Genomic DNA, 19,106 nt, shown 5'->3' on the forward strand with positions numbered 1-19,106 from the left:
GTTTCTACAGGTTATTACTGACGTGTAACTGTATACAGTATCTTCAGAAAGTACTCGCACCCCTTGACTTTTTCCACATTTTGTTGTTACAACCTGAATTTAAATTGAAAAACAAGTGTCACTGGCCTACACATAATACCTCATAACGACAAAGTGGAATTCTGATTTAATAATTTAACAAATTCCTAAAAAGTGAGCAAGCCTAAATTAGTTCAGGAGTAAAAATGTGCTTAACAAGTCACAGAATAAGTTGCATGGACTCACTGTGTGTTCAATAATAGAGTTTAACATGATTTTTCATTGACATCTCTGTACTCCACTCATACAATTATCTGTAAGGTCCCTCAGTTGAGATGGGTGACAATACAAAAAGCAGACATTAAATATCCATTTGAGCATGGTGAAGTTATTAATTACACTTTGGATGGTGTATCAATACACCTCACTACAAAGATACAGGCATAGTTCCTAACTCAGTTGCCGGAGAGAAAGGAAACCACTCAGGGATTTCACCATGAGGCCAATGGTGACTTTAATAGTATTGGATAGAAAACTCTGAAGTTTCTAAAACTGTTTGAATGATGTCTGTGAGTATAACAGGACTCATATGGCAGGCAAAAACCTGAGAAAAATCCAACCAGATATCGGGAAATCTGAGGTTGTAGTTTTTCAACTCTTTGCCATTCCAATATACAGTGTAAATGGGGTCATATTGCACTTCCTAAGGCTTCCACTAGATGTCAAGTCTTCAGAACGTTGTTTCAGGCTTCTACTGTGAAGTGGGTGCGAATGAGAGCTGATTGAGCCAGGTGTCTGGCAGAGTGCCACAGTCTAATGCGTGGTCACGAGAGTTGGCTCTTGTTCCATTGCTTTTCTACAGACATAGGAATTCTCCAGTTGGAACATTATTGAACATTTATGATAATAACATCCTAAAGATTTATTCTATACTTAGTTAGACAAGTTTCTACGGGCTGTAATATAACTTCTTGAACTTTTCGTCCAACGTTCGGCTGGACCTGAACGCTTGTTTGGATTTGTTTACCAAACGCGCTAACAAAAGAAGCTATTTGGACATAAATTATGGACATTATCAAACAAATCAAACATTTATCGTGGAACTGGGATTCCTGGGAGTGCATTCTGATGAAGATCATCAAAGGTAAGTGAATATCTGTCGCAGCCGGCCGTGACCGGGAGGTCCGTGGGGCGACGCACAATTGGCCTAGCATCGTCCGGGTGAGGAAGGGTTTGGCCGGCAGGGATATTCTTGTCTCATCGCGCACTAGTGACTCCTGTGGCGGGCCGGGCGCAGTGCACGCTAACCAGGTCGCCAGGTGCACGGCGTTTCCTCCGACACATTGGTGCGGCTGGCTTCCGGGTTGGATGTGTGCTGTGTTAAGCAGTGCGACTTGGTTGATTTGTGTTTCGGAGGACGCATGGCTTTCGACCTTCGTCTCTCCCGAGCCCGTATGGAAGAGTTGTGGCGATGAGACAAGATAGTAACTACTAACAATTGGATACCACGAAATTGGGGAGAAAAGGGGGTAAAATTCACTTGCACTTTATCAAACAAAACATACATATATTGTGTAACATGAGCATCATCTGATGAAGATCATCAAAGGTTAGTGACTAATTTTATCTCTATTTGTGCTTTTTGTGACTCCTCTCTTTGGCTGGAAAAATGGCTGTGTTTTTCTGTGAGTTGGTGGTGACCGAACATAATCGTGGTGCTTTCGCTGTAAAGCATTTTTTAAATCAGACACTGTGGCTGGATTAATGAGAATTTTATCTCTAAAATGGTGTAAAATACTTGTATGCTTGAGGAATTTTAATTTGATTTTTGTTGTTTTGAATTTGGCGCCCTGCACTTTCACTGGCTGTTGGCGAGGTGGGATGCTACCGTCCCACATATCCCAGAGAGGTTAATAACCTCTTGAAGCTAGGAGGCACTATTTTTATGTTTGGAAAAATAACGTTCCCAAAGTAAACGGCCTATTTCTCAGGACCAGATGCTAGAATATGCATATAATTGACAGATTAGGATAGAAAACATTCTAACGTTTCAAACTGTCCAAATTTTGTCTGTGAGTTAAACAGAAATGATATTGCAGGCTAAAACCTGAGGAAAATCCAATCAGGAAGTGCCCCTGTTTTTGAAACCTCTCTGTTCTTAAGCATCCCTATTGCCCATTTAAAGGGATATCCTTTTTCTATGGCTTCCCTAAGGTGTCAACAGCCTTTAGACATAGTTTCAGGCTTTTATATTGAAGAATGAGCGTGAACGACCACATTGCGTAAGTGGATAGGTGGGGGCTCTCAGAGTGATTTGTGCGCAAAAGAGAAAGGCGGCCATTGTTACTCCCGGTCCTAGTGAAAAGCCAACTGTCCCGGTTGATATATTATCGAGTAGATATTTGAAAAACACCCTGGGGATTGATTATAAAAAACATTTGACATTTTTCTGTGGACATTATGGATATAATTTGGAATTTTTGTCTGCGTTGTCGTGACCGCTCTTTCCGGTGGATTCCTGAGCATAACACACCAAACTAACGGAGGTATTTGGATATAAAAAATATCTTTATGGAACAAAAGGAACATTTGTTGTCTAACTGGGAGTCTCGTGAGTGAAAACATATGAAGATCATCAAAGGTAAACAATTAATTTGATTGCTTTTCTGATTTTCGTGACCAAGTTACCTGATGCTAAGTGTACTTATTGTTTTGTCGAGCGATCAATAAACTTACACAAACACTTGTATTGCTTTCGCTGTAAAGCATAATTTCAAAATCTGAGACAACAGGTGGATTAACAAAAGGCTAAACTGTGTTTTGCAATATTGCACTTGTGATTTCATGAATATGAATTTTTTCTAGTAATATTATTTGACTGTGGCGCTATGCTATTCAGCGTTGCTGATGACAATTATCCCGGATCCTGTATGGGTGGTTCAGAGAGGTTAATAATATGCATAAATTAGCATCTGACAGAATAGCAGGCAGTTTACTCTGGGCACCTTATTCATCCAAGCTACTCAATACTGCCCCCCTGTCACCAATAAATTAATGCAGTTAGATTTTAATGGCTGTGACAGGAAAAAACTGATGCAATTTTAAAAACATAACAATACATTCACAGATTTCACAACACACTGTATTCCCTCAGGCCCCTACTCCACCACTACCACATATCTACAGTACTAAATCCATGTTATCGTGTGTGCGTATGCATGTGTATGTGCCTATGTTTGTGTTGCTTCACAGTCCACGCTGTTCTATAAGCAGTGGTGTAAAAGTACTACTTAAGTCATTTTTTGGGTTATCTGTACTTTACTATTTATGTTTGAGTACTTTTACTTAACTACATTCCTTAAGAAAATATTGTACCTTTTACTCCATACATTTTCCTTGACACCCAAAAGTACTAGTTACATTTGGAAGGCTTAGCAGGACAGAAAAATAGTCCAATTCACACACTTATCAAGAGAACATCCCTGGTCATCCCTACTGCCTCTGATCTGGCAGACTCATGAAACACACATGATTTGTTTGTAAATTATGTCTGAATGTTGGAGTGTGCCCGTGGCTGTCCGTAAATAAAAAAAAAACAAGAAAATGGTGCCATCTGGTTTGCTTAATATAAGGAATTTGAAATGATTCATGCTTTTACTTTTGATACTTAAGTATATTTGAAACCAAATACTTGTAAGACTTTTTCTCAAGTAGAATTTTACTGGGTGACTTTTACTTGAGTCATTTTCTATTAAGGTATCTTTACTTTTACTCAAGTATGACAGTTGGGTACTGTTTCCACCACTGTCCGTAAGGTGCATTTTTATATTTTAAATCAAATTTTACTGCTTGCATCAGTTACTTGATGTGAAATGGAGTTCCATGTAGTGATGGCTCTATGTAGTACTGTGCGCCTCCCATAGTCTGTTCTGGACTTGGTGACTGAAGAGACCACTTGTGGCATGTCTTGTGGGGTATGCATGGGTGTCCGAGCTGTGCGCCAGCAGTTTAAACAGACAGCTCGGTGCCATGTCAATGTCTCTCATAAAAACAAGTAGTGATGAAGTCAATCGCTCCTCAACTTTGAGCCAGGAGAGATTGACATGCATGTTATTAATATTTGCTCTCTGTGTACATCCAAGGGCCAGCCGTGCTGCCCTGTTCTGAGCCAATTGCAACTTTGTGGCACCTGATCACACAACTGAACAGTAGTTTACTGAAAGTCAGTGGCATGTCATTAGTAAAGATTGAAAAAAGTAATGGGCCTAGACAGCTGCCCTGGGGAATTCCTGATTCTACCTGGATTATGTTGGAAAGGCCCACTGTGTTCTGTTAGACTGGTAACTCTTTATCCACAATATAGCAGGGGGTGTAAAGCCATAACACACAAGTTTTTCCAGCAGACTATGATCAATAATGTCAAAAGCCGCACTGAAGTCTAACAAAACAGCCCCCACAATTGTATCATCAATTTCTCTAAGCCAATCATCAGTGCTGTGCTTGTTGAATGTCCTTCCCTATAAGCATGGTGAAAGTTTGTCAATTTGTTCACTGTAAAATAGCATTTTTAAAACACAATTTTTTCCAAAAGTTTACTAAGGGTTGGTAACGGGCTGATTGGTCGGCTATTTGAGCCAGTAAAGGGGGCTTTACTATTCTTTGGTTGTGGAATTACTTTTGCTTCTCTCCAAGCCTGGGGGTACACACATTCTAGTAGGCTTAAATTGAAAATGTCAAATATGAGTGGCAATATCGTCCGCTATTATCCCCAGTAATTTTCCATTCAAGTTGTCAGACCCCAGTGGCTTGTCATTGTTGATAGACACCAATAATTTTCTCACCTCTTCCAGACTCACCTTATAGAAGCAAAATTACAATGCTTGTCTTTCATAATTTGGTCAGATAGATATCTGTCTGGATGTGTAAGTGTCATCATTTGTTGCTGGCATGGCATGCCTAAATTTGCTAATCTTGCCAATGAAAAAAATCATTAAAGTAGTTGGAAATATCAGTTGGTTTTGTGATGAATGAGCCATCTGATTCAATGAATGGAGCTAAGTTTGCCTTTTTACTATCATTCTTTGTCATTTATCTTTGTTTCATGTGCCTTTTGCTGAGGAGTGGCTTCCGTCTGGCTACTCTACCATAAAGGCCTGATTTGGTGGAGTGCTGCAGAGATGGTTGTCCTTTTGGAAGGTTCTCCCATCTCCACAGAGGAGCTCTCGAGCTCTGTCAGAGTGACCATTGGGTGACCAGGTCTTGGTGACCAGTTTACAATCTGTGTTAAGGAGAGAGATTGGTCTATAGGAGGCCCACTTTCGCAGGTTTTTCCCTTTCTTGTGGATTACAGTAATCATTGCTTGAGAGAGAGACTCTGGAAAGCAGTTGTCTTCCCTGGCTTTTTTAAGTACCTCCATAAGGTAGGGGACCAACAGCTCCCTAAATTCTTTATAGAACTCTGGAGGGAAGCCATCCTCCCCAGGAGATTTATTAGAAGTTAAGGATATAATGGCCTCCAACAATTCAGGAACTGAGAAGTGTTCACTCAGGCGCTCTCTGTCTTCCTCTGACAGGCATGGGAGGTTGAGAGAGGAGAGAAAGGAGTCGATCTCTGATAGATCATCGCTTGATTGGGAAGTGTAGAGGTTGTTAAGAGAATTTTGTTCTCAATGTTCATAAACTGAACTTCAATTAACTTCTCAGTCTGTAACCCAGAATTTGTAAGATACTGGTTGAAATGAAAACAGACAGAGGCCCAGCCTACAATAGTCAAATGTTTATTCATGAGAACGTTCTGAAGTCCACAATACAAAGACATCCATTTTATAGCGCCGCACATACTTCACACAAACATTAGGTATCCTATGCACACACTGTCCTTCTACCCAGCCGACAAAGATTAGGGGAGGCCGTGAGAATCACTCCCCGTTCTCCCTCAAGATAGGGAGACCGTGGGAAGTACTTCCCGTTCTTTACCCAATCTCTGAGGCCCTAGCCAGGTCGACACCGAATTCTGCTACTACAGTCTGTGTTTAAGATACTGTAGAGACATATTTGTACAGACATATTGTTTTACTGACTAAAACTACACCCATCATTAATTATTTATGATTCTAATCAATTTCATACAATTATATGGTTTCAGGGTGGAGTATTCTAATCATTCCTTTAAACCTATAAATTCCATCAACAGAGGTCTTCATAGTATTTCTTAAAAGTATTATTAATTTCAGTAGGGTCGAAAGATATCTCATTAGTAAGAGTTTCTATAGCATTAATTGTCCTCTTATTTTCCTCTGCTTTCAGTTGTCATGCCAATACTTTGTGAGCTTTCTCTCCAAGCTCGTAATAACACTGTTTTGATTTAGTGATGGACCTCTCAGCTTGATATGTGTTCAGAATATTATATTTCAGTTTTTTATTTACCAAAAGCCTGTATAGATCTTTAGTCGGGCCTCTTTGGTAGGTTTTCTATAGCTCTGAGATTTCAGATTCAAGGGCACTCAGTTCCGCACTGTTTTCTCTTCAGCCCTTTAGTATAGAAAATGATCTGTCCCCTCAGATAGGCCTTCAATGTGTCCCAAAGAATGAAACTGTCAGGAGCGGAGGGTTTGTTTGTCAAAGTAAAAATATTGATCTGCTCTTTGATGAATGCACAAAATTCAGGTTGCTTTAGGGGTGTAGAATTTAGTCTCCATCTATATGCTCCATTTACCTTGGTAGGAATGGAGGTTGATAATACCAGAGGAGAATGGTCACTAAGCAATCTGGGGAGATACTTGATATCTAACACTATAAAATAGTTGGGTCGATAGTAAAAAGTTATCTATGCGTGTGGGTGTGAATAAAAAGAGTAGTCCCAATCCTGTGGGTGCATCTGTCTCCAGATGTCTAGCAAATTGAGATATTTCATGAATGACATGGTGAGCTTGCCGGCTTTGGTAAGAAGTGAGGGTTTATCAGAGGACCTATCAAGAACTGTATCTAAACAAAAATTAATATCTCCTCCAACCAGTAGCCATCCTGGTGGTGCTTGAGCGACCTGAAGGAAGACATTCTATGACATATGGTCATCGATGTTAGGAGCATAAATATTCAATAGGGTCCAAGACTCTGAGAACATATGCCCCTGCACCAAAACAAACCTGCCAGAGGGATCTGAGGTGGTGTTGTTGATGCAGAAGGGGATGTGTCTACTTATCAAAATTGCAGTTCCTCTTGCTTTGGAGTTAAAAGAGGATGCAAAAACTTGTCCTACCCATTCCCTCTTCAATTTCTTGTGTTCACTGGCTGTAAGATGTGTTTTTTGTAAAAACACAATGTCAGACTTTTATTTCTTAAGGTATGTATAGACTCTTTTCCTTTTAATTGGGCTGTTAAGAACTTTTACGTTGAATGTAACATATTTTAGTGGATTAAGCATAGGTTGGGTTTCATATATGTAACCGAATGGAAATCTCTCATGTGTAAATAGTTAGGAAATGTGTCAACTTTGGTTTGAACACAGAATTGACCTATGTGTCTCTTTAGGAAGGAAACAACAATAAACATAGAAAAAAAAAGAAAGGAAAAAAAAATCCCACCCACCCCGATTGTCAGACTAAAACAACAATCAAACATGAATACACTTGTAGAGATACGTTGCTGCTCGCTTTCCATCGTGCTCTTACTAGCTAAACCTTGGCGTAAACTAAAACCTGCGAGCTCTAAGTTGAAAACAAACGTTGTGAATAGACATTTATGGCTGAATATTTACTGCCCACGGTAAGGGCTGCTTGAGTCTCTTTTCGGAAGAAAAACATAAATTGGGGGGAAAGCAGTGGGCCTGAGCCCACTTATTTGCTTCGCCCAGTGGATATTGACTAAACCAAAATATACTCTCCTGTAAATGTAATAGAACACCCCGGAAAAAAAACGGTTAGTTGAAAATGTACAAATCAATTATAGCGACCGGATATCGGGGTAAACGGATCCAAATTCCAAGAAGATATCAGCAGTTCATAAGAGAAAACAAAAAAACTACATCTTATCCCCCAGAGAGACCGTCCTGGTTCAGACGCGGTTCAGTTCTTTGAGAAAAGTGAACACTTCTCCCGGTGTGTTGAAGAGATGCCTTCAGCCTTTGAACTGAACTTTCATCCGCACAGGGTGGATGTTGTGATGTTCTTCTCCTTCAGTGCTTTGGCGGCAGGTCTGAACTGCTTGCGTCTGGCAAGATCTGCGCTCATATCCGGGAAAAGGCTGACCCTCTTGCCATCGATGGTGATGTCCCCTTTGACTCTTGCGAGTTGCAGTATCTTCTCTCTGTCTTGGAAACGGAGGAACCTGTTCAGGACGGCCCATAGGGGCTCATCGGGCCGGGGTTTCTGCGCTGATGTTCTGTGGGCGCGTTCGATTTCCAGCGGCTTGGTGAAGTTGATTATGCCTAGGACATCCGGGATCCATTGAGTGAGTAAATGGACCGGGTCACGGCCCTCGCTGTCCTCTTTCAATCCCACCACACGGATATTACTACGTCTGCTCTGGTTCTCCATCTGGTCTACCTTGTTTTTGAGGTAGGCATTGTCCTTCTGCAGTTGTATCAGAACCTGGTCATGTCGAGCGATGGTGTCTTCAACTGTGCTAATGCGCAACCCTGCCTCAGTCATTCTCAAAAGGAGATCATTCATGGAGGATTTCAGGTCGTCAATGGAAGAATGGAGTTCAGCCGATTTCTTGTCAATTTTCATAGAAAGACCTTTGTTACCATCCTGAATTTCCCGGAGGAGAGTAGCCAGCATGCGAGCTTGCCGAGAGCAACAGTCTGGAACTATCGTCTGAGTTATGAGGGCTAATGCATAATCTGGCTAGCTGTAGCGTTATCGTTATCTTGGGAATCAACAACGTTTTGGTCGTCCTTCTTGCCTCTCGGTCGGAGATCCATGCCTCTTTGGGAAGGTAAGTACTTGACAATTTATCAGCCGATGTTAGAATATTGTTTCAACGTTATTTAGGTAATAATAGAATAACTTTGAAGAGCTCGGATTGTCAACGTCTGCTCAGCTCTGCGTCATCACGTGCTCCTTTTGTACTTTATTTCATCTATTTTAGAATAAGGCTATAACTTAAAGTTTGAAAAATTCAAGCGATCTGAATAATTTTCGAAGACACTAAAAGAGATATTTCTGTTTTTAATTTTCAATGCATTTGCAAAAATGTCTAAAAACATATCACTTTGTATTGTGTGTAGCTGCGTGAGAGGTAGGATAAAAACTATTTAGTCAATTTCAGGCTGTAACAACAATGTGGAATAAGTCAAGGGGTTTGAATACTTTCTGAAGGCCCTGTAACTGTCTTTCTACAGGGTTTGACTATAAGACGTGTAACGTGCTGGTGGCCCTAGAGCCCCAGGCAGAGGAGATATCAGTATGTGTGTTTGAAGGCAAGGATCAGGATGACATCGGAGCCGGAGATCAGGTACACTTTAAATTACAGTTCCACCAATTGAGAAATGTAACTTTGTAAATAAAATGTTTGATTTCAACAAATTTTAACATTGTCATTGAGACACATTTTTAACTTCATAAAAAAAACTATTTTTCCCATCTCAAGAGGTTAAATTAAAAAACTATATTAAGTGCCAAATAAAGTAACATGGTTGAATGTAAGAGGGTTGATTTTTATCTTAAATCGGACAAAAATCCCCTTGTGATGGGGAATGGAAGGAAGATAGCGTTTTTCATTATGAATCTGGCAACTCTGCAGAGTGGTCACTAGCTGGCACCCAACATGAACCCCACTGCTCACCCTAATGCCTAACCTTAAAATAAGACTAAAAAAGGTTACAAAAATATATATATATATTCATACATTTTTACAATGCACCCAATTTTGACTTTGCAGCTGGCCTATCCAATTTGCTCAGTTCTGCCTCCAGGACAAGACTTGCGACAATAAACGTCAACCTCCGATTGGCAGCTTTATGTGTGCAACACGGTGTGGTAGTTGAATGCAAGCTTCACCCCAAAAATGTTTTTGTTAAAAACATTCTAGTCTATCTATGGGTAACAGGGTTAACATGTTATTCTCTACCAACCCTCTCAGTTTTCCACCACAAAACACCAAAAAACGAGATAAAAGAATAGAACCAGCTCACCTGGTTTTACTCTATGATTTGACTATTAGATGTTCAATGTTTCTTTAGAAAAAAGGGATAGTTTCACCTTATTAAAATGAGAGTTTAGTTCGCGTAACAGGTTTGACCTTAAAATGAGGGACAAACGTATGTGAATTACTAATCACATAAAATAAATAATATTCAGAAATGACTTTCTCAAAGCAGCAAGATAACTAGCTTTACAATGATGGTGAAAACTCAGTGAAATCTTCGTGATGTGGGTTAAAATCTTAGAAGTCAGAGGGTGCACAAAGGGGCTTGTCAAAATGCTGAATTTTGGCAATTTAGCAAGTCTTTATTCATACCATATAGTATTAATAGAAGATGTTCTGAAAGAGCTGCAAAACCTGGACCCGTATAAATCAGCTGGGCTAGACAATCTGGACCCTCTCTTTCTAAAATTATCCGTCGCCATTGTTGCAACCCCTATTACTAGTCTGTTCAACCTCTTTCGTACCGTCCGAGATTCCTAAAGATTGGAAAGCTGCCGTGGTCATCCCCCTCTTCAAAGGGGGTGACACTCTAGACCCAAACTGTTACAGACCTATATCCATTCTGCCCTGCCTTTCTAAAGTCTTCGAAAGCCAAGTTAACAACCAGATCACTGACCATTTCGAATCCCCCCATACCTTCTCCGCTGTGCAATCCGGTTTCCGAGCTGGTCATGGGTGCACCTCAGCCACGCTCAAGGTACTAAACGATATCATAACCGCCATCGATAAAAGACAGTACTGTGCAGTCATCTTCATCGACCTGGCCAAGGCTTTCGACTCTGTCAATCACCACATTCTTATCGGCAGACTCAACAGCCTTGGTTTCTCAAATGACTGCTTCGCCTGGTTCACCAACTACTTCTCAGATAGTGTTCAGTGTGTCAAATCGGAGGGCCTGTTGTCCGGACCTCTGGCAGTCTCTATGGGGGTACCACAGGGTTCAATTCTCGGGCCGACTCTTTTCTCTGTATATTTCAATGATGTCGCTCTTGTTGCTGGTGATTCTCTGATCCACCTCTACACAGACGACACCATTCTGTATACTCCAAACGAGCTTTGATGCCATACAACACTCCTTCTGTGGCCTCCAACTGCTCTTAAACGCTAGTAAAACTGAATGCATGCTCTTCAACCGATCGCTGCTCGCACCCGCCCGCCCGACTAGCATCACTACTCTGGACAGTTCTGACTTTGAATATGTGGACAACTACAAATTCCTAGGTGTCTGGCTAGACTGTAAATTCTCCTTCCAGACTCATATTAAGCATCGCCAATCCAAAATGAAATCTAGAATCAGCTTCCTATTTTGCAACAAAGCATCCTTCACTCACGCTGTCAAACATACCTTCGTAAAACAGACTATCCTACCGATCCTCGACTTTGGCGATGTCATTTACAAAATAGCCTCCAACACTTCTCAGCAAACTGGATACAGTCTATCACAGTGCCATCCATTTTGTCACCAAAGCCCCATATACTACCCACCACTGTGACCTGTATGCTCTCGTCGGCTGGCCCTTGCTACATATTCGTCGCCAGACCCACTGGCTCCAGGTAATATATAAGTCTTTGCTAGGTAAAGCTCCTCCTTATCTCGGCTCACTGGTCACCATAACACCACCCACCCGTAGCACACGCTCCAGCTGGTATATCTCACTGGTCATCCCAAAAGCCAACACCTCCTTTGGCTGCCTTTCCTTCCAGTTCTCTGCTGCCAATGACTGGAACGAATTGCAAAAAATCATTGAAGTTGGAGACTTATATCTCCCTCACTAACTTTAAGCATCAGCTATCAGATCAGCTCACCGATTGCTGCAGATGTACACAGTCCATCTGTAATAGCCCATCCAACTACCTACCTTCATCCCCATATTATAGTTTTTATTTACTTTTTTTTGTTGCTCTTTTGCACAGCAGTATTTCTACTGGCACATCATCATCTGCATATCTATCACTCCAGTGTTAATCTGCTAAATTGTAATTACTTCGCTACTATGGCCTATTTATTGCCTGACCTCCTTACTCCATTTGCACACACTGTATATATATTTTTTATTGCGTTATTGACTGTACTTTTGTTTATCCCACGTGTAACTTTGTTGTTTTTTGTCGCACTGATTTGCTTTATCTTGGCCAGGTTGCAGTTGTAAATGAGAACTTGTTCTCAACTGGCCTACCTGGTTAAATAAAGGTGAAAAATACAATTTAAAGGTTACTTAATTTAAAGTAACCGGCTTAAAATTCTATATTGGTACACAAATCCTACATAAAATGTCAAAGGGATACAAAATGCACTCATTTCGCGAAACAACCCATTTACACACACGTGCATTTACACACTGCCTTGGCTTAAGTGAATGTCTAATGATCTAGCCTGTGGTCCTGCCAGGGCCTGATGTTTGGCTATGCTACAGATGAGACAGAGGAATGTATGCCTCTCACCATCTTACTGGCCCACAAACTCAACCACAAGATGAAGGAGCTGTCTGCCAACGGGGAGTGTCCTTGGATCAGACCGGACTCTAAAACTCAGGTGAGCCCTCTAGTGATGAGGCCAGTCTATCAGAATGAGTGACGTAGAACCTAGTTAGTGAATGTCCCCAATCCTGCACAAATCATGTAACGACAGAAATACAAGTGGATTGGAGACAGATGGAGGTGATGCATATTTATCCCCAAGATTAAATTGGTTTGAAATGAGTTTCAGATCAGATGAAATACTAATACATAATGTATTTTATTTCACGACCACTAATGAGATGGGTGTGCTTGATGCATGTTGTGTCGGAGATTCTCAAAGTCAGGGGGCGTGGTCGACAGTGCATACCTCCTCCTCTCTCCTATCACATCCAACTATGATTGATATTTGTTTTTATTGCAGAGGAGAGCACTGAATTAGCGTACCATGAGTTTTTTTTTTTTTATGCTTGAAGGGAGATGGCACAGTATTCCCTTTTGAGTCAGGAACCAAAACTCCCCCAAAATGACTGGTGAATGCGTTGTCTGCAGCATTTGGTCTCATGACAGCTCCATCAGCTGTTTGATTTCACTTACCAGCATGTCAACTGAGCCAGGATCACAGTCAAACAGATTTTGCTGATTCAGTCACTCATCTATCAAATTTTTTTGTATTTCGCTTGTATTCAGTTTGTTCAGTTTCTCAAATAGGCTAGGTTCAGTCATTTTCCTCTTGATTGCCAGCTATAGCATCAATTCTTAGTTTCACAGTGTTATCTGACAAAGGTATTGATGTGAGTTTCTGTGCCTCTGCCTCCCCACACATTGTTTTCATCATATCAATTGTGGCCGGTGAAATCGAAGTCTCTGCAATAGTGTGTGGTTCATAGCGTAGCAGGCCTAGCTATTTCATATCAGTTGTGACCCCTAGTTTGGGAACCGCTGTACTAATACAACTAAACATGAATCATTAAATGTTTTTGAATATTTTTTGCATAATATTTTTGCATACAACTTCAAAAATATTTATTCAGATAACTTCTGTCTTGTCCTCTTGTCAGTTATGACCAAACACTGACCTTTGAACTGTCCCTCTGTCTCCAAGGTTACAGTGGAGTACCGTGATAACAGTGGGGCCATGGAGCCGGTGCGTGTCCATACAGTGGTCATCTCTGTGCAGCATAGCCCTGATGTCAGTCTGGAAGAGATACGCCGTAGCCTGATGGACAGCGTGGTCCGGAAGGTCATCCCTGCCCGTTACCTAGACGACAAGACCATCTACCACCTGCTGCCAAGTGGGAAGTTCCTTCTGGGCGGACCTCAGGTAAGAATGGGGCTTTCAAATAATACACCATTATTCTCTAACCAAGTTAGTTAAATAAAATTAAAATAAATTCCCTAACCAAATAAAATGCCTTATACATGGTTTAAATGCTTGTAAATGTTTATACATGTGGAGATGCTAATTTGTCGATATGTACACATACTGTAACTTCTTTTGTTTATAGATTCTTATCAATTCAAGGATACATATATAGTGTTATAAGGTGTTTCCTTGCAGGAGTGCCGGTTTTACAATGTATGAATCATCTCCCAGGCAATTAGATGTGTGGTGTGTGTATTTTATGTTTTGTATTTGTACTCTTCTGGACAGAGTGATGCAGGACTGACAGGTCGTAAGATCATAGTGGACACGTATGGAGGGTGGGGAGGGCATGGTGGAGGGGCCTTCTCTGGAAAGGACTACTCTAAAGTGGACCGCTCTGGGGCCTATGCAGCCCGCTGGGTGGCCAAGTCTCTGGTGAAAGCCAAGCTCTGCCGGAGAGCCTTGGTTCAGGTCAGTCAAAATCCTTAAAAGTATGTACTAAAATGATGCATTCAATATCTGGCTGTATAGTAATAAGAATAAGAAGAATAGTGTGTGACTTTTTTGTAAACCTTGTTAATCTTTTTTGGGAGTGTGAATATTCTGTTTCTGCTGTCCCAGGTTTCGTATGCCATCGGTGTGGCTCACCCTCTGTCCATCTCTGTGTTCCACTATGGAACGTCCACCAGGCAGGAGGATGAACTGCTGCAGATCGTCAACAACAACTTTGACCTCAGGCCTGGGGTAATTGTCAAGTAAGTACAATATCACTGTCTTGTGATCTGTGGCTTTTTATCAAATTGAGATACTAAGCTATGTGACTAATTGATCTTGCTGATGAGCTGCTTCTGCTTTGGGTCAAGTTGGGGCATTTGGGAATCACAACGATTATGCCAAAGAGAGGTGGAGAATCTTATGCAGCAGGCTAATTTATGGCACATTCTGATGTGTTAACATATTCCCTCTTCTCCAGAGAGCTGGGTCTGAAGCGGCCTATCTACCAGTCCACTGCCTGCTATGGACACTTCGGCCGGGACGAGTTCCCCTGGGAGAAGCCCAAGCCACTGCAGTTCTGATGGAAACAACCACTCTTATCACCTGGCTGTTTCTTGTAAATCTGACTGCCAAATAACACTATCATATAAAAAGTGTAGATCCTTTCTCTTTACGATTGAACATGTAATTGTCAACTGTGAATCATGGGCCTTTTATCCTACTGAAAATATAAATTGACATTTCAGCAACACTGTGTGACACTTGGTTGTGTAATTTAAGCAAGTTTTGTAATGGCATCCAGAAAAGTGAAAGGCGCAATATTCACCATTACCGCTAGAGAGAAGTAGTAATCTGTTGATTACTCAACGGCATCCGGGAGGGAGAGAAAAAAGTATAAAATCAAAGTGTATTGGTCCGTCACAGATGATCCATTATATTGACCAGATGCTCAAGTGGTCACTCTAACAATGAAAAAAAAAAAACGTCTGAAAAAATGGAAGGCAATCGAGTCGGGAGCAGGCAAGGTCAGATGGAACCATTCTAGCCAATGAGAGGGCAGATATGCTTGTAAAGAACAGGTACAATTCCGATATATAGTGTTTTTTTCAGGGATGTCACGTGTCCTACTTATAGCAGGACACTAACAACCTAAGCGTTACGCAACTTCCATTCTATCAAATTAGCCCAATATAGAAAATAAGCCTTTACATTTTTTCTTAACCCAATTCGACACTCATTGACCTCCATACAAAAAGTTATTGCTTGCTGAGCGGAGAAAAAAAAACGGACAAAACACAACGTGCTGGAGGAGACAGGCTTTGGGCACAGTTATCCCTCTGCTTCGCCTCTTACACCGATAGTGTTTATTTAATTTCCAATGGAACGTTGCGTCAGCATTGCGTTGCAGAGGCAGTTGCAGTGCGTTCTATGTGGTGCATACGTTGTATTTATCGAACGCATGCTAGACATCTTGACAGAAATGGTAGCAGAAGATAAATGTCCAGATGATTCTGCGTACCATTTTGCGTAACGGTATGGAGCATCTAAATGTGTGCAACAAAAATGTAACATTCACCTTCTGCTACCATTTCTGTCAAGCTGTTTACACACAGTTTTTGTTCGATAAATCCAACGTGGGCGCTACGGTTTAGCAGGTGTTTATAGCAGATATTGCGAAAAGCTTTTTACTCGCTCATAACAATGCAGTAAAAATGTCAAACAGTATACAAACAATAAAAAAATATAAAAAACTGGACGCAGAACTGTTGGTTAAAAGTTCCCTGTTTGATGAGATATTGCATAGTTTGTTACTTTGTCGAAACATGTCAAACATCCGATTCGGGTCGACTGTTTCAGAATTCTTTGAAGTTGTCTCTTTCTGTTGCTTATGAAAGATGGTAATGAGAGAGTTCTATTAACCTGAACGGGGCTATTGCCATGAACCTGACATGAGGAAGCCAGTGAGGGAGGCGCGCCCTGATCGATCAAATCGAACGATAATCTGCGCCACTCATTCATATTGTAAACATTACAGCATGCTGCATCATGCAGGAAAAATACATATATTTTAAAACTAGTTTTCATTGTATGCAATCAACACCCGGCTCACCCGGGGCATGAATAGAATCCCCCCCTATATTAGTGAATGTACACCAATAATATTCGGTGTGACAGAGCGCTATATGTTACAGTGATTTCGATTGGTTGAAACCTATTGCGAGAAAGAAGACTTCTTACGTATCAGGTCGAGTTTACTTTGAGGAACCGGAGGGACAACTTTCTCATTGCATTTCGATGAACGAGGGTAGTGATAAACGTGGTTTGGTACTGGACTCAAGTGTAGTTTTCGTGACTTTGTAGGACCTCGGACCCTACGCTCTGACCAACGTTTTTATCGACCTCAGAATAGCAGAGCAGATAGCAAGGGTTTCTTTGGACCAGCAACAAGCATGCTAACTTCTCTGTTCGCATTTGGAACTGTTAGTCATGCTTGTTATTTGTATGATTATTTTTTTTAATTCGTGGGTAATCGGGGGAGGACATTTTTAACTAGATTATTTAAAAAAAACTTTTTTTTAAAAAGTCAAAATAACTATGTTGGGGAATGAGGGGATCTATGCAGCGAAGAAGAGGAAGAAACCCGTCCAGAAAAGGTAATAATATTTGTAGGCTAAGATGTATTCACTGCTTTCTGTGAATGCATGCCTATTCTTATATATATATAATTAGTGGGCGTGATGGTGGGAGGAGGGTGTACAACATCAACACAGCATCATAATAATTCCAATTTAAGGGCTTTATTGACATGGGAAACGTATGTTTACACTGCCAAAACAAGTGAAATAGAAAATATGTTTTAGGCCGAGGTATGTATAGTTTTTTGTGTGCTCTCGGGCAAGTGTCTAGATGGAATTTGTATTCGTGGTCCTGGGAACTGGACCTTTTTCAGGAACACCATTATTTTTGTCTAACTGAGATTTACTGTCAGGGTCCAGGTCTGACAGAATCTGTGCAGAAGATCTAGGTGCTGCTGTAGGCCCTCCTTGATTGGGGACCACAAGCACTATCCCAATTCCCGTCTTGAAGATTTGGTCCAAAGTCAATAGTCTACCTAGTTGAGGAAGCTCAACTCTGTTCTCTTATATCGAGGCAGAGTTGGTTTTGAATAACTGGTCGCTCGATTTGCTAGAAACAAGCTGGACCAAAGTGTAGTTTACTACAGCAGAGCAGAGGAGGCACATGGTTTTCCTCCCAGAGTACAGGCTGCTGACTGGGAGTCCACGGACAAACAACATCTTCAGGCCAACTTTTTTTTTTTTAACAGTAACAACACTGTAAAAGTAGACTATTATAAAGTCACTGTAGTGTGTTAAAATAACTTTCCTCTGATGAGAATGAGAGGTGTGCGTTGACACAGCCTCTGCTGTTCCCCCTCAAACAAACATTTAAAGTGACTCCAAGGAGGGATTTTAACATCTGTATGAGTGTGATGTTTACCTGGCTGGCTTCCTCACACACAGACTTGACTTGCAGACAGACAGGCAAGAAGGCAGACAGACATGACTGCTATTCAGGCAAAAAGACAGACAGACCGGCAAGAGGGCAGACAGACATGACAGACAGACAGGCAGAAACTTCACACCGAATAGCTCAGGGGGCTGGGATTAATTTACACTAAGCCAAAATTTACAGTAAGACTCAACTGTTATGGGAAACCTCACAGTCTACTCTGCCATCACTATACCGCATTAGTGCACAATAACCAAACAAAACAATTTTGTTTGGTTATTGTGCACTAATGCGGTATAGTGATGGCAGAGTGGACTGTGAGGTTGTTTGAAGGACAGTGAAGTTTACTCAAGAGTCTACTATAGTTTACTCTCTAGGGTAGTTTGCATTCCTTTGGAAAAAAGGGGAAAGAGCAATGTGGCCCGATTGCCTAGCTTTACTAAGGACATTAACCACTGTGAGCGAATGGAAGCTCCAGAAAATGATCCAACCAGTGTTGATCTATCTGGTATAATTCACAATGCACGCACAGCCTATCCTCGTGCTTTTATTCCAAGTTCTCCAGGCTCTCTCTCTCTCTCTCTCTCTCTCTCTCTCTCTCTCTCTCTCTCTCTCTCTCTCTCTCTCTCTCTCTCTCTCTCTCTCTCTCTCTCTCTCTCTCTCTCTCTCTGCATCTTGTCGTGGCATTTTTCTGCTTTAGCAAATGAGAGTTACAAACTTCCCACACCAGTCAGAGTTATACATAAACTACATATGTTTTAATAATAAGCTTTGCAATAGCCTTTTTGACTTTCAATGATGCACTATCTCTAATGAACCATTGAAAAGTACCACCAGAAAAGTACAAAGATCTTTTATAGCCAAGATACACCCCTCTCAACTTACACTGACAAACCACAGATCTTAGGAACAGTTCACAAAGGTTAAGATTTGCTGTGTCAACAGTTCTCATTGTAAAGACCAGTGTCTGTCCCCCTCACTCAAATCAAAATCAAATGTATTTATATAGCCCTTCGTACATCAGCTGATATCTCAAAGTGCTGTACAGAAATCCAGCCTAAAACCCCAAACAGCAAGCAATGCAGGTGTAGAAGCACGGTGGCTAGGAAAA

General features: G+C 41.1%; 2 protein-coding genes across 2 annotated transcripts in view; both read left to right on the top strand.

Annotated features, from left to right (window-relative positions):
* Positions 1 to 15,234, top strand: part of LOC139422803 (methionine adenosyltransferase II, alpha-like) — a 46,787-nt gene extending 31,553 nt beyond the window's left edge. The window contains exons 4-9 of the mRNA XM_071174163.1: positions 9,362 to 9,474; positions 12,557 to 12,700; positions 13,730 to 13,948; positions 14,279 to 14,461; positions 14,612 to 14,745; positions 14,964 to 15,234. Coding sequence (XP_071030264.1) covers positions 9,362 to 9,474; positions 12,557 to 12,700; positions 13,730 to 13,948; positions 14,279 to 14,461; positions 14,612 to 14,745; positions 14,964 to 15,066 — 896 coding nt within the window. The 3' untranslated portion in view covers positions 15,067 to 15,234. The remainder of the gene's footprint in view (positions 1 to 9,361; positions 9,475 to 12,556; positions 12,701 to 13,729; positions 13,949 to 14,278; positions 14,462 to 14,611; positions 14,746 to 14,963) is intronic.
* A 93-nt stretch (positions 15,235 to 15,327) lies between these two features.
* LOC139422801 (uncharacterized) overlaps positions 15,328 to 19,106 on the top strand; it is a 48,369-nt gene continuing 44,590 nt past the window's right edge. Inside the window, exon 1 of the mRNA XM_071174162.1 lies at positions 15,328 to 17,139. Coding sequence (XP_071030263.1) covers positions 17,081 to 17,139 — 59 coding nt within the window. The 5' untranslated portion in view covers positions 15,328 to 17,080. The remainder of the gene's footprint in view (positions 17,140 to 19,106) is intronic.

Source organism: Oncorhynchus clarkii, chromosome 12, assembly GCF_045791955.1.
Source record: "Oncorhynchus clarkii lewisi isolate Uvic-CL-2024 chromosome 12, UVic_Ocla_1.0, whole genome shotgun sequence".
NCBI classification, from domain to species: Eukaryota; Metazoa; Chordata; class Actinopteri; order Salmoniformes; family Salmonidae; genus Oncorhynchus; species Oncorhynchus clarkii.